Consider the following 15,000-nt stretch of genomic DNA (forward strand, 5'->3'; position numbering starts at 1 on the left):
TAAGGAAGGTTGGCAGCACTGGTTGTGTGCAACATTAATAGCTAGTTGTGTGTTGGCACGTTGTGCAGTAAGTGCCTGAAACTATTGCACTCAGTCAAATCTAATCCCCACCGTATGTCTTCGAAATCAGCCCAGTGATGAATGTCCACCCTATGGTATCCTGCATCGCGCTGACTGTGTGTGTGTGTGTGTGTGTGTTCACGTGTGTTCGCGTGTGTGTGTGTGTGTGTGTGTGTGTGTGTCTACTCTCTTGCTTTCCGTTACTTTCTAGGTTTTGATCTGGGTCATTTGCAGACCGGCAACGCAGTGAACAATGTGGAATTACCACCCTGGGCTGAGTCTGCCGAAGATTTCATCAGAAAACACCGAGAGGCGTTGGTAAGTGGGACTTGCCCGTTGTGTTCCACTGAGGTGTTCCCACAGGGGCTGACTGTAATTGTTGAATGTTTCATTGCATCCGGATTTACATGCGCTTCAATGTGTGTGTGTGTGTGTGTGTGTGTGTGTGTGTGTGTGTGTGTGTGTGTGTGTGTGTGTGTGTGTGTGTGTGTGTGTGCGTGCATGTGTATGTGTGTACGTGTGTGTGTGTGCGTGTGTGTGTGTTGATGTATGTGTATGTGCATGTGCATGTTCCTGCATATGTGTGCGTGTGTCCACGTGCACTGTGCAGGAAAGTGACTACGTATCCGACCACCTTCACGAGTGGATCGACCTCATCTTCGGCTACAAACAGCGGGGCGAGGCAGCCGTCGATGCACTCAACATCTTCTTCTATTGTACATACGAGGGTGCTGTGGATCTGGACGCCATTACGGACGAGCACGAGCGCCGAGTCACCGAGTCCATGATCAACAACTTTGGTCAGACGCCGTCACAGCTCTTCCAGGTTAGTGCTGAGTGCTCTCCTCGTGTATTGCTGACTTTTTCTTTTCTTTTTTATGAAAGTGCACATCAACAGCAAGAGAACATAGGGGACTACGAACGGCGTGTAGGTGCTATACAAGCTGTGCCGGTGTGCTGTGCACATTTTAATCTCCCTACTACAGTCTCGCTTACTAGCTGCGTTCGATTACGCACTTGAATCGATTCGCCAATGGAATCTCGCCGTTCGATTTCATGTAATGAGCCCTGGAATCGATTCGGAATCCATTCACCCTATTCACATGGGGTGATGTGATTGGCGTGAATCGATTCATGAATGGATTCATGAATCGATTCGCGGGCATACTCGAACGCACTCACTGAACGATGAAATCCGACGCGAAGTGCAAAACTGACGCCCTGGACCACCAGTTTCCGATTACATCATCACTGTACTTGTACATGTGCAAGTCCAGTAGCATTCGTACCATTTCCAGGGCCAGGTCAAGGGCATTGCAAGTTGAGGATGTCAATCCAAGCACAACTGTATTTACTATTTACCTTATGTATATGAGTTACGCGAGTCATGAAGCGAGTGCGCTGTGCAAGTGTTAACTAGTTCCCTGTGGGCTGAGTGTGGCTTGTCTGACCGTGGTAGTCAATTGTGCCCAATATGTTCATCCCCCGTAACGCCGGTCTACTGATTGTGTCTATCTATGTGCTGAAACCATACCCAGTCGATGTAGCGTGCAAACCTGCATGCGTACGTGCAAACCTGCATGCATGCGTGTGTGTGTGTGTTTGTGTGTGTGTGTGTCTGTCTATGTCTGTCTGTGTGTGTCTACGTCTGTCTATGTGTGTTTATGTGCGCAGGAACCTCACCCCAGTCGGCTTAGCCATGAAGCTTCCAGCCGAATCAACACACAACAGGAGGCCAGAGCCATGGCTGCCAAAATGCCGTCCATCTTCACCAACTTCAGATCCCTCAAGGCCAGCTTTGTAGAGGTATGTCATTTTCAGCTCAGTGTAATCAAAAGGTCGAGAGGCACCAGCAGGCACAATTTCACATTCAAAATCTGACTAGAACCGTTTCAAAACTGGAACCCAAATGTGGATCTAGATACAAAAAACGCACATAAAATTAATCCTGTTTTGGCCATTATCCTAAGAGTGATGAATTGGATTTAGCGGGGTTTGCATTCCAGCTCTTCTTTTCTGCTGAGCTAGCCTTTAGAGGCGATTTACACGACGGCAGTGTATCCCGCCGGGAAGTAAAGCATGTGATGCCGAGAGCTTGCCGTGATGCACGAGAAAAACGAAAACCGACTCACACGCCGGAATGCACGCGTATGCAGAGCACATCACGGTAACAAGCTACAGTGCTGCTCAATGAAATCCAGCAGCGTCACTCGTGTACGTGCCACCGGGCGTCGCGCAATGCTAGACCTGCGAACACTGGGCGGGGAAATGGTGCAATGCGCAAACTTGAGTGACGCGACTGGATCTCATTAAGCAACACTGTACTTGTAGTTCGTGTAGAGTTTTCGATGATGGAGGAATGGGAAGTTTCCAAGCGTGCCATGCTGTGTGCGGCCAATCTCTGCGAGCTCCACAGTGTCCTGTGGCCCCTGTGTTGCACGACTGTGTCCGACGCCTCCAGAAAAGAGATGTTAGTGAAGGAAGAAGAAAATGTATTACTGAGGAAGGCACAAAGAGAAGACGGAAGCAAATAAATGAGAGTGTAGTGCAAGTAGCGAATATGAATCTGCTGAAGTATTTCATGAAAAAGATGCAACAGATCCAAAGGTTCCAGGGTTGGAGGGATGTTATGAGTCTGTGAGATCTTAGGAAAGGGTAAGCGTGTTTAGCATATCATGGGTAATTGCCTTCTTACATGTTTTAGGAAAGGAATTTCATGCTGTCTTTGCTGAACTACTGCGTATGTTCACGTGCGTTCTTCGGCATTCCCTCTTGATGCGCCTCAGCTTGCTCCTGCAATTTCGTGTCAAAAGTGCAGCATTCCGAGCCCGTCGACGTGGACTTGAAGCAAGCACGCAAACCCACCGACACAGTAACAAGGCACAGATTACATATTTTTCGACTAATCGGCTTCACCTTTGTAGGATCATCAACGTTGCTCATACGTCTGGCCTGACCTTTCTTCCTGCGTGTGTCGAGTTTGTTCCCCAGCTCCTTGATGGTAAATTTTGTTGGATGTCCAATTTCAGCTACGTGCGTACGCATTTAATTTTTCCACGGCCCTTTGCTCTTTACCAGCTCTTGTCACCATTTGTTTGTCTGTGCAAGACAGCAATTCCACCCCAGTTTCCGTGACCCTCTGCTCTAGTTTGGCAGACAAGATGGAGGGAGGCATTTTGAAGTCAACTGCCGTTGTCCGAATTTGACTGAAAGCAGCGGCAGACAACTTGTGTCAACTTTTTAGAAATTCCACTTTACTTTTCACTGTACTTGAATTGTACTGGCCTCTTCTTCCTATCTACGTTGTACTGGTACAGGAAACATGGAAAGAACGAAGAGAATGAAACTGATTCAGTGAATCCTCACCTGTTTGACCATGGTCCACACCTTACCCAAAATTCTTCAAAGGAAAGCAATGCCACCTCGAGCACTGATTTTCGCAGGCAAACAACAGCAAACTCCTGAGTGCCGCGTGACGCACTGCAGCCCTTTCTGCGTTGCCGCGTTTACTGAAAGCTGCAGGAACCTCCCAGCAACAAACCATCTCGACCTCGCTCCGCATCGGGCTGCATTGTCCGCAACGGCACCAAGCAATGCTCCCTGCGCAAGCACATGCAACCACAGCTCTCTCCTCCTCTGTCATCTCAGAAATTATTACTTGGTCTCGCAGATGCTGGTGCGAGCTTCGGCTTAAACCTAAAAGGCGTCAGAGTTGCTGAACCCGAAGTGGCGTATTCAGGGATGGCGTCCACCTCCAAACCTCCCGTGGTCTCCTCTTCCTCCAACATCATGGTCGAATGAATACTAGTACAAGGATTATTGATTGAAAAAAAAACAGTACATTTTTTTAATCTGATACGAAACTCGCACAAAGAAGTGTAAAAAAACAAGCTTAAAAACAGAAAAATAATAAGGCACCCATTTTGATAGTCCAGGGGATGGCCCACGCCTGGTAAAAAGAATAACAGAGAAAAGAAAAGAATCATAGCAAGTACATGAATAGACCTCTAGACAAAAATGTGACCTTCTGCCACTGCCAATGAAGCAGAATGTTCACTAACAGTCGCGCAACAAACGGGACGGCGAGCACCACGGAGCCAGATGACATTAGCCCTGAGGAGGGCAAAACTGAGGCGACACCTGATCCATGCCATTATGGTCGAGTATGGCTCTGCAGACTTGCTAGAAATTAGGCTAGCAATCCTCTTATAGAGGGCCATGCTGCACTTGCCCATTCCACCGGTAGCCGAAAATACTGCTGGCACAAAGGAGGCATGCTCTACTTCACGAACTCTTTCTTCATAGTGGTGTCTCTTTTCCTTCTCATGCCGGATGTAGCTTTTGGAGACTGGAGTGGATCAGTTTGTACTTGTGTTAGGATCGGGAGATCTCACGCAACGGCCACGATCACAAAAGGACGAGGTTCAAGATGTTCAAGTCTCAATTCGACAACAGTGGAAAGAAAGTCTCAGAGGTTCGATTGAAAGACAGAGAGAAAATGCCCCAGCCAGAGCTTATCAAGGGCCTCAGTCGGTAGAGCATGAGACTCTTATTCTCAGGGTCGTGGGTTCGAGCCCCACATTGGGCGCCAATGTTGAATACGAGAAAGGACGACTGACGACATATTATCCAGACATTACAACGGGACTAAGACCAGGACGAACGAAACGACTACATGGTGATTATTGAAGAGTCAGAAAGAGAGCAAGTCTGAACGGCAAGATAAAGGGCCTGGGTAGCTATGGCAATTATGGGCGCGCAAGTAGCTACCCAGGCCAACGGAACAAAAAGGAGACAAAAGGTGAGTACGCGAGTGCATGCAGGCCAGCTAGAAAAGGTACGGGAGGAGGTACCTAACACTTGCATAGGGGTTGAAAACCCTCACATCAACGAAGGTGCGTTCCAAACGACCACCCCAGACTCCATCAGCGGCGACATCAAGGCGGGCCTCCTCACCCGTGATTGCCGTTCTGTGGCGAAACCGTTCTCCAGTAATAGGTTGGAGATGTGGCTCCACGCTGACATTGGTGCAAACACGCTTCAGGAGGCTGGCAGTGACGTCACGGACCTCGTTATGGCGAATTGAGGGAAATCCACCAGTCGGGCAAGACAGGCTATGGGTCACAGTGAATGCTGCTCCACATACACACTGGGCAGGAAGACGAGATGGGCGCCAACCATACCGCAGGCATAGGCCATCACGGAACTCACATTTTGACAGAACAAAGCCATGCCTTCTGGATGGGCGGCAAGTGAGCCAGTTAGAAGCACCCTTCTCCGATGCAAGATCAAGAGCATATCGCTCCTCTGATGCCAGACGTTCCCGCAGATCACTTGCTCGTGTCCGAGCCTCTGAAAAAAAAAACAGTGCACACCTGTTTCAAAATTTCCGTTCCGTTTGAGTTAATTTTTTTGAGCTCAGTAAGAACGTTTTACGTCACGGGGGGGGGGGGGGGCTTGCCAAATTCAGTAAATTGCAATACTGGTTATTTTAGGTATGTTATCCTTGTTATCCGTTTAGGAGCCGCACCTGACGCCTGATCATGGGGTGGTGGCGTCCCACGGAAGCGGAAAGGTGGTTCTTGACCAGGGAGTTGTACGACTCCTTGTTCTTGACCTGCCCGGTACGCGAACCCGTCGAATTTTTTTTATCCTTGTAGAAGCTTCCGGTTTTCGCCATTCTACCACTCACGACCTACTCTAATGGATTCCGCAATAAAAGATGGGGGTGATTTGGACCGGGGTTCCCCTTTACTCCCCTTGATCCTTGAAGGGTGGTGGCGTTCCTACGGATGCGGAAAACTCGGCCTCTATATAGAGAAACCGAGTCTGACGCGAACCGTGAAATTTTTTTCCCCCTTTACTGTATGTAAGTCTACTTATTTTCGGCCCATTCAAATTTCGGCCTCCCAGGTCTAAAGCACGTTTTCGGCCGCATTCAACTTTCGGCCTGTACTGTTGCTGCCTGTATACACTGTCACACTGAACCTTGCAAAACGAAATTTCGGCCGCAACTAATTTTCGGCCAAATATGACCAGGCCGAAAATAGCCGAAAATAAATATGTGCGCCAAATATTTGTTGACTTACAGCAAGAGTAGATAAACAAGAGTGTGCAACTCCGGATCTCTTCTGCACGATCTGCAGATACCCCCGCCTGCGGCGGAATTTTTTTGTTGACATCACCTTTTTTCAGAAGAACGCGCATTTTGCCCCAGAGCAGTGTGAGAGAACGTGCTGGGCACCGACTTCGTAATGTAAAGCCCGGCCAAGTGCACGAGGCAGTACTTTCCAAAGGACTCGCAGCGCGTGCATCGTCGAAAAGATTACGTCAACAAAAAAGTCCGCCGTGGGCCAACCCATCCGGGAGTTGCACACTCTTGTTTATCTACTCTTGCTTACAGTAACCCGAGGGTAAGCAGCTGCAGCATTCGGCCGTTGAAAGTTTCTACATTGATATTCATCTGCACCATTGCGCTCTGTGAGTGTATGTATGTATGTATGTATGTATGTATGTATGTATGTATGTATGTATGTATGTATGTATGTATGTATGTATGTATGTATGTATGTATGTATGTATGTATGTATGTAGAACAATAGAAGTATTTCTTGCGTCGGCAAAAAAGTGCTCAATGTCCTAAGACAGAGCGGGGTTATGTATGTATGTATGTGTGTATGTATGTACTCAAGTCTGTGGACAGCAACTGTTTCGCTCTGTTAGAGCTCATCAGCACAGCTCAGAGGACCGAAGCGCAGGTCTTCGCAATGAAATACGTTTCCGTAAAGCAAAGCATTTTTGCCTAGCATTGGCCTTATGTATGTATGTATGTATGTATGTATGTATGTATGTATGTATGTATGTATGTATGTATGTATGTATGTATGTATGTATGTATGTATGTATGTGATTGGGCCACAGAGCGCAATGATCGCGGTGAATGTCAAGGCAGAAGCCCTCGGTAGTTTATTAAAAAATAAAAAGGACCAAGGAACGGCAAGTTACGCTATAATGTCCACTAACACCACCAGTTACTAAACAATCAGCTCATTATAGCTTAACTTGTAGTTCCTTGGTCCTTTTTACTTTTTAAGCCCTCAGCAGTTGTTCTAAATAGTGTGTTGGGCTCTTCAGCGAGCTCATCACTCGGAGTCTTTACACTCGGGGACTTGGTGATACACTCAGACCTCCTTGATCTGGGCGGTCCGGTATCGAGCACTGTCCATAACTTTGAAATGTCCCTCACTCCGAATCACATGCATGTTGATGGGGAAATGCCACAAATATGGCATATGAAGTCACTATTTCCACGAAAAGTGCCAAAAGAGTAGTAATATTACCACTGAAACTCGCCCAAAGGGTGACCGGTAGAGCGAAGTGCCCGTATCTCCGGGGTCCAGATAACCGAGGCTATGAGTGTAGTGTTCCGGTCATGATAGTAAACTCAGCCAAATTATCTTGCCACTGTCTTTTATATTTAAAAATAATGAAAAGAGAAGGAAGCGCTCTACACCACGACGGCTGGGGTAAATATTTCCACCAGCCGTACGCGATGCAGAAATAGTGCTGGTGTCAGAGTAAAAAAATAAAAATAAGGACGAGGAAACGGAAAGGAAACATCACGTACATCTTGGAGACGAATAGAGACATGTACCGTATACTCTCGCAGGTCTCCTGTAAACGAAAGCAATGAAACAGGGAGCGAAGAAGTCTGTATAACGGAGAAGAACATACGAATTGGAGCAGTTTGCGAGCGGCAGCACAGCCAGAAACGGATATTTGCAAACAAAGCGGACAATATCATACAAAGGGTGTGTGTGCGTGTGTGTGTGTGTGTGTGTGTGTGTGTGTGTGTGTGTGTGTGTGTGTGTGTGTGTGTATGTGTGTGTGTCTGTGTGTGTGTGTGTCTGTGTGTGTGTGTGTGTGTGTGTACGTGTGTGTATGTGTGTGTGTGCACGTGTGTGTGTGCACGTGTGCGTTGGTGCATGTGTATACACATTAGATCAACGATGGAAATGATCAGGTAATTCTGTTAGCCATTCCACCACAGCAATCGCACTCCTTCATCCACCATGGCATGCCCGATACGCTGGTAAGCTGAGAATCTTGAAGCCTGTTGGTGTGCGTGTGTGTGTGTGTGTGCGCGTGCACGCGCGTGCGTGCGCGCGCGTGCGTGCGTGCGCGTGCGTGCGCGCGCGTGCGTGCGCGCGCGTGCGTGAGTCACATGCATGTTTAAGGATCAGTTGGGGAGTTGGTCTTTTTGATTGTGTGTCAAGTCATCTATCCAAACTCCCTTCTGCTTCTTTCTCCTCTGCTTTGAACAAGAACTTCCTTCTGCTTTGTTCCTCCTGAGCTTTGAACAAGAGCTGTAGCTTTTTCCATGGTGTGCGTGTGTGATTGTGTGTGTGTGTCTTTGTGTGTGCGTGTTTACTGTTACCGTTGTTTGTGTGTATAGATCTCAATCAGTCGCAGCGGTCTACTGGGTCTCCACGGCTGGCTGCCTCACTCCACAAGCAAACAACAGTCGTTTACGTTCAACTTTGATCCAACTCTCGTCTCGAAGAGGTAATTGACATCCAGCGCCTCCAGGGTGTCCTTCGGGCTCTTTTCTTGCTTGTGTGTGGACTGAAATAAGTCTTCCGGACTCCTCACTACATGTGGCCTTTGGTCTTTGGCTGACCTCGTTTAACCGCACCAGCAACATGACTTAAAGTTGCGGTTGAAAATATTAAAATAGTGACAGTCACTTGAACTTGAAACGTTGAAGTCGTGTAGCTGGTCTGGTTATTTTTCATGCTGGAAGTGTACCGTGATGACTATTTATCATTGCGATCAAGCACCCGTGTGCAGTATCTTGCCAACAAACAGCACTAGTAACCTGTATGTATATATGTGTGCACGTGTACGTGTGTACGTGTGTGTGTGTGTGTGTGTGTGTGTGTGTGTGTGTGTGTGTGCGCGCGCATGTGTGTGTGCTCATGTGTGTGCTCACATGTGTGCGCATGTGTCTTCAGTACACGTCAGAGTTTGAGCCATTCGTTTGCGCCCGGACTGCTCCTGTCGGCCAATCTGTTCGCCTACTCTCCTGACGGTCGCTTGCTGTTGACGGCTGGTCACTGGGATAACAGCATACATGTGGTGTCTGTTGTGAGGGGTAGACCACGCACCACCACACCTATCTATCATCATTATGGTACGTGAACGCAATGGGATGTATGGGAAATTGTATAATGCCTGTGCTTTCTCATCCCTAGTCGGTTGCAGCTACTTTGCTGCCACCCCTCTATGCCCCCCCCCCTCACTGACTATTTCACTGAGTGACTCACACATTTTCTCAGCATCACTCTCTCCCGTTCCTGTCTGTCTGTCTGTCTGTCTGTCTGTCTGTCTGTCTGTCTGTCTGTCTGTCTGCCTGCCTGCCTGCCTGTCTGTCTGTCTTTCGCTCCGTCTCTAAATCCCCTCCCATCACATAATCTCCCTCCATCCATTTGTGCGTACGTTCGCATGTGTGTGTGTGTGTGTGTGTGTGTGTGTGTGTGTGTGTGTGTGTGTGTGTGTGTGTGTGTGGGTGTGCATGTGTGTGCATTCGTGTGTGTGTGTGTGTGCGTGTGCGTTTGTGTGTGTGTGTGTGTGTGCGCGTGCGTGCGTCCATGTGTGTGTGTGTGTGTGTGTGTGTGCGTGTGCGTGTGCGTGTGTACGAGGCGCGCGTGTGTGTACGTGTGTGTATCTATTCTGTTGTAGATCTAGTGACATGTCTATGCGTAGACTCAGCCGGTGTGTATGTGATCGCTGGATCACGCGACACATCCTGTACCATCTGGAAGATTGTCATGCAGGTAATGAATGAGCATGTGTACGCGTGTAGCATTGCTGTAGTTTTCTTATTTGACACTGTACACCACTGCTGGGGGAGATCAAGAGTACATAACCCCCCAGAGTGTGCAGCGCCTGGTCCAGCTCTGCATAGGGTCTTGGTCGAGCGTAATCGGATCTTTGCATCATAATACTGTACACATCTGAGGGGAACCCGGGGAATCGCAGGTGTTTTAGGATCAAAAACAACGGTGCCCTGCCTCGAGACCGGTCTTGCGCTGGTGTGGAGTGTACGCATGACATCAGAAGATTCGATTACGCTCGACCAAGACCCTATGCAGAGCTGGGTCAGGCGTTGCACACTCTGGGGGGGTATGTACTCTTGGGGAGATACGCAAATGGCTCTGGTGATGTCGTACCCTGTTCTCCGGTGATGTCTTAGGCGGTCATCACACCACGGTACAAAGTGCTGCGTCTACGTCCACGTAAGGAGGTTTTGGTCGGTTGCCATGATGATCCATATACGGACTGAAAACGGGAGGCGAGGAAACGGGAAACGTAGACGTGGTAGGAGAGGGGGGGGGGCGGGGTATACCATGTTTTTGAACTAAAATGGATGAACGGGCCTACCTCTCCCTGTCTTTTTCAAAGCAACCTTGTACGTGCGTCTGCATTTTCAAATTTCTCCCACGATTCCGCCATGCCTCTCCGAGTGTTCTCTGATGAACAAGAAGCCCACTTCATCCAAATGTGGCATGATGTGTTGTCAGCTGCACAAGGGCAGATGCTGACTCTACGGGACAAACATCGCCAGGCAGCAGCCAAGTCTTTTTTGAAGATGACGGCATTTTCTGTAGTAGTAGTAGTAGTAGCAGTAGTAGTAGTTTTTATTACAGTCAGACCTCGTTTATCCGGATCCCTCACCATCCGGAAGAAAATCTCTGGTTACCGATGTGCAGCATAATGTTACGCATACAACATAACTGGACCTCGCGATCCGCATACCGGTGCATGATTTGTGTACAAACTGGTTAAAATGTGTACAAAAAGCTTCGTCGTATCCGGTTGCATGTGGCTTGCAGAAGCTAGAATCAGGGAGCTGTACAAGCAAATGAGGTCCTTGACCTGCTGGGTGCACGTGGACAGCACTCAGTTGCATGCACTTGTCATTTTTCTCGCTTGTTTTACATACTGTGCACGCTAGTTGTACTGCATAGGACCCGTCTACATGTATGTACGATGTCACTGCTTTTGACATGCCACATGCATATACAGTATGTGTGTTCAGTTATCCGGTTCCCTCACCTATCCGGATATTTTGTGGAAAATAGATGTGTGCGGTTGAGCGAGGTCTGACTGTATTTTACTAGGGGAGTCCCAACAGGCTACTACCTTTTTACTGGGAACCCTAGGTGAAGTTTAACCATATTAATGAACAGAGCAAGAGAGTGTGCCTGTCGACAGTCAGCTGGAAGAGAGTTCCATCTGCCTGCCGCCAGATAAGAAATAGAGCGCATGCCATACTGCGTATAAACGAGTGGGAGAACTAAGGCTCTTTGTGCCTTGCCCCGGGTGCATGCCTGGTGACCAGGTGCAGTTGCCCGAAGCTGGTACAAAGACTGAAGAAGAGGACTAGCAAGATGAGGGGCCAAGCAGCGGTACACAAAAACATAGAGCTTGAGGCTAATACGCTGTTCCAAAGAATAGAGGTGATGATATAAGCGAAGAACTAGTTCCGTGGGCGTGGTACGATCGAGTCCAAACACTCTCTTCATTGCTATGTGACTAACGGTCACAATCCTATTGTACAGAGTTGTGCTTAAACAATGTAGGTAAGCATTACTGGCATAGTCTAGGGTAGACTGAATAATAGACAAGTAGAATGTTCGCTTTGCATCATTTGTTAAATTTCTACGGCCATGTCGGAAAGCAGCAACTTTAGCAAAAACTGAGTTACACAATTTCTGGACCTATGGCTGGAAGGTGAGATGGTCGTCTATCAATAAACCAAGGTATTTGGCAGTGCTCGTAGGGGTAAGAGCCTTTCCTTTACAGGCCAAGGGCCGTGGCAACTGCGCTGCTGGCAGGCGTGACCGCTGCAGGATTAGAAATTGCATCTTGTCGGGGTTCATGATGAGCCCCTTCAGATCTAAATGGACCTCCAGGGCAGTTAGATCGTCCTGGAGATCCTGTAACATAGCAGGAAGGTCGAGTCCGATGATGAAGAAGGCAATGTCATCAGCATAGAGTTGTGACATGCTGTGCTTGAGAATTTCCGGCACCTTGCGAATATAAATGCAAAAGAGCAGAGGACGCAGGACCGACCCTTGCGTGACGCCCCTGCTACAAGGCACAGTCTCACCATGCTCGCCATTGACTATGAATTGTTGACTGCGGCATGACAGATAATCTGCAAACCACTGCAATACAGTGCCCCGTAACCCAACATTAGCCAGCTCATGGACTAACTGCTGATGTTGAACGCGGTTCTGTGCAGAGAGGGTTGCCGGAACATTGCCACCAGTGCACATATTGTGCAAAGCACAGCACAGCAAAGCTACGCGGGCAGCAAACTCTGGGTCTCTCACAACGCTTCTTGTTAGGACAACAAAACGACCCTTAAGTCTCCCAAATGCTTGCTCGACCACCTTGCGACCTTTGTTGACAGCAGAGTTGAACGTGGGTGCTTATAAGCCTTGACAACGTGTTCCGAAGCTCCAAATGCAGAGTCTGCCAGTAAATAGGGCTTGATACGGTGGCCCGAAATCAGTTTCGTTGTGGATTGCAACCACGATCCAGTCTGTAACTTCCTTTTCAAACTGCTGTTATTGAAGGTATACACATCGCCGAGCGAGCCTGTTCGGCCAACATCCACATACATGAATATGCCATCGGCATCCACGACAGCAAGAATAATGATTGCGGGATACGACTTGTAGCACCAGTATGAGTCACCCCCATACTGGTGGCTTTATTATTTTCATAAATGTGCCGTCAATGGCGCCAGCGCACATTGGTAGCTTGCAGATGCTCTTGAAGCCGCTAATGACCCGCTTCAGATCTTCTCCTTTCGGAAAAACAATTGACTTCTTGCCAAGATGGAGAGCCAACGTGTCTACGCCGTCGTGCAGAATCCCGTGTACAGTCGACTGTCCCACGCCAAAGAGATTCGCGAGCTCGTCCTGCGTGGTAGCATGTGCCAGCCAATACAATAACATGGCAAGCCTCTTCACGGCGCAACGGAATGCAGTGTCCGACTTCTCCCAGAGCGCATGTGTGTCGGTGTAAATTGCATCAAACAGAGGTTTGCTCACATGGAATGTTTTAACATACTGCCTATCCAAGTAGTCCTCTGCGTCATCCTGCTTCCCTGCCTCCTGCAAATGCTTGCATGACTTCCAGCCACCGGCCCTTCACCCTTTTCTCAAAGAATCCTTGGCAGCCGACATTGGTGGACCAGAATCGGTGGTTGGCAGTTACGTTGTCCACTATTTGGGGATGCAGGAGCTCCCAGAGAAGGTTTCTGGCACGAGAACGGCGACGGCGGCGGCGAACTGAAATTAAATTAGGAATTTCCCAGGCCACAGATTCACTTTCTCTTGACCAAAAGTGCAGAATTGCATACTGTAAATCAACAGATGTTCAGTGCATGTTCATTTTCGGCTATTTTCGGCCAGGTCATATTTGACCGGAAATTAGTTGCGGCCGACAATTTTTGTTTTGCAAAGTTCAGTCTGACAGTGTACATGTATACAGGTGGCAGCAGTACAGGCCGAAAATGTAATGCGGCCGCAAATGGGTTTTAGCCCTTGGATGCTGGTACTGTAGATATACAAAAAAATTGACATTTCGGCGGCGATTTATTTTCAGCGTGGGGTAGAGGGCATGGTATAGTGCGACAGATGCTGTGAAAAATTTCATCGGCGTTTTAATTTAGGCGTTTTGGGTCGGTGCCGAATATAGCCGAAATTAAATAGCTGCCGAAAATTTGTATATTTACAGTATTTGAATGGGCCGAAAATTTGTCGACTTACAGTATAATGTCTGTGGTGATGTCATGCACTGTGCAGTGTACACCAAAGCTGGGTGAGATCACCGAGATGTGCAAATGTCTCTGGTGATGTCATACTTTCTCCACAAACCAAAACATTGTGATGGGTTTATGGTTCATTGGCAACTGATTGTAAAAGCTCAATACTAGGTTGTATGGACTGTAAAATACCAAACGGAGGTAGCTCAGGGTTTTTTTTACGAAGTACATTCAAGGTATTTTCATTGCCAGGTTAGCAAACAGTACGCTCCGTCCCACTTTCTGTTTGCGTCGTGTAATCATGTGTGTGTGTGTGTGTGTGTGTGCTTCGTGCGTGTGCGTGCGTGCGTGCGTGGGTGTGGGTGGGTGTGCGTGCATGGGCGTGTGTGTGTGTGTGTGTGTGTGTGTGTGTGTGTGTGTGTGTGTGTGTGTGTGTGTGTGTGTGTGTGTGTGTGTGTGCGTGCGTGCGTGCATGTATTTGCAGGCCGGCTCAGCATCTCATCTGGAATCGCGACCGACCCAGACTCTGTTTGGCCACGATGCCGCTGTACGTCAAAGTGTGTTTATGCATGCAGGGTTGTCGCCAAAGTGACATAGCGGGGCACTGCGCCCTCCTTCACTTCTTGACGCACCCTTTCAAAATGAACGCGCCACCCTTCAGAATGCGAGCGCCATATTTTTATTACTATTATAACAGCGTTGTATGAGTCAGTACCTCTGAAAACCTTGCTCGTGGTGGGTTCCATTGACCGGTGAATAAATACATGAAATAGAAGTCGATCGGTTGCTGACTGGTGTCGTTGAATGCAGCGGCCAAAATGGCGACAGAAAATGGCGATAAAAATCCCAACTATTTGGTTCCGATGATTCCCCCCCCTCACCTTTGTTCTGCCTCTAACCCTGACATGTAGCGTGTTTCTGTGTGCGTACCTGATTGTCAAACATAGCGCCAGTTAGACCAGACATTGCCTGATGTGCTGGCTCATGCGTATGACGATCGTATTGTCTGTCGGTGCCAAGTTGTAATTGTGTGTGTGTGTGTGTGTGTGTGTGTGTGTGTGTGTGTGTGTGTGTGTGTGTATGTGTGTGTGTGTGTG

The 15,000-nt window shown here is 48.3% G+C and overlaps 1 protein-coding gene across 1 annotated transcript in view; it reads left to right on the plus strand.

Moving 5' to 3' along the window:
• LOC135824852 (neurobeachin-like protein 1) overlaps window positions 1–15,000 on the plus strand; it is a 95,810-nt gene that overhangs the window by 73,749 nt on the left and 7,061 nt on the right. The window contains exons 55-62 of the mRNA XM_065337577.1: window positions 272–378; window positions 671–886; window positions 1,735–1,866; window positions 8,063–8,152; window positions 8,516–8,625; window positions 9,075–9,253; window positions 9,802–9,896; window positions 14,388–14,450. Coding sequence (XP_065193649.1) covers window positions 272–378; window positions 671–886; window positions 1,735–1,866; window positions 8,063–8,152; window positions 8,516–8,625; window positions 9,075–9,253; window positions 9,802–9,896; window positions 14,388–14,450 — 992 coding nt within the window. The remainder of the gene's footprint in view (window positions 1–271; window positions 379–670; window positions 887–1,734; window positions 1,867–8,062; window positions 8,153–8,515; window positions 8,626–9,074; window positions 9,254–9,801; window positions 9,897–14,387; window positions 14,451–15,000) is intronic.

Source organism: Sycon ciliatum, chromosome 9 (genome assembly GCF_964019385.1).
Source record: "Sycon ciliatum chromosome 9, ocSycCili1.1, whole genome shotgun sequence".
Taxonomy (NCBI): Eukaryota; Metazoa; Porifera; class Calcarea; order Leucosolenida; family Sycettidae; genus Sycon; species Sycon ciliatum.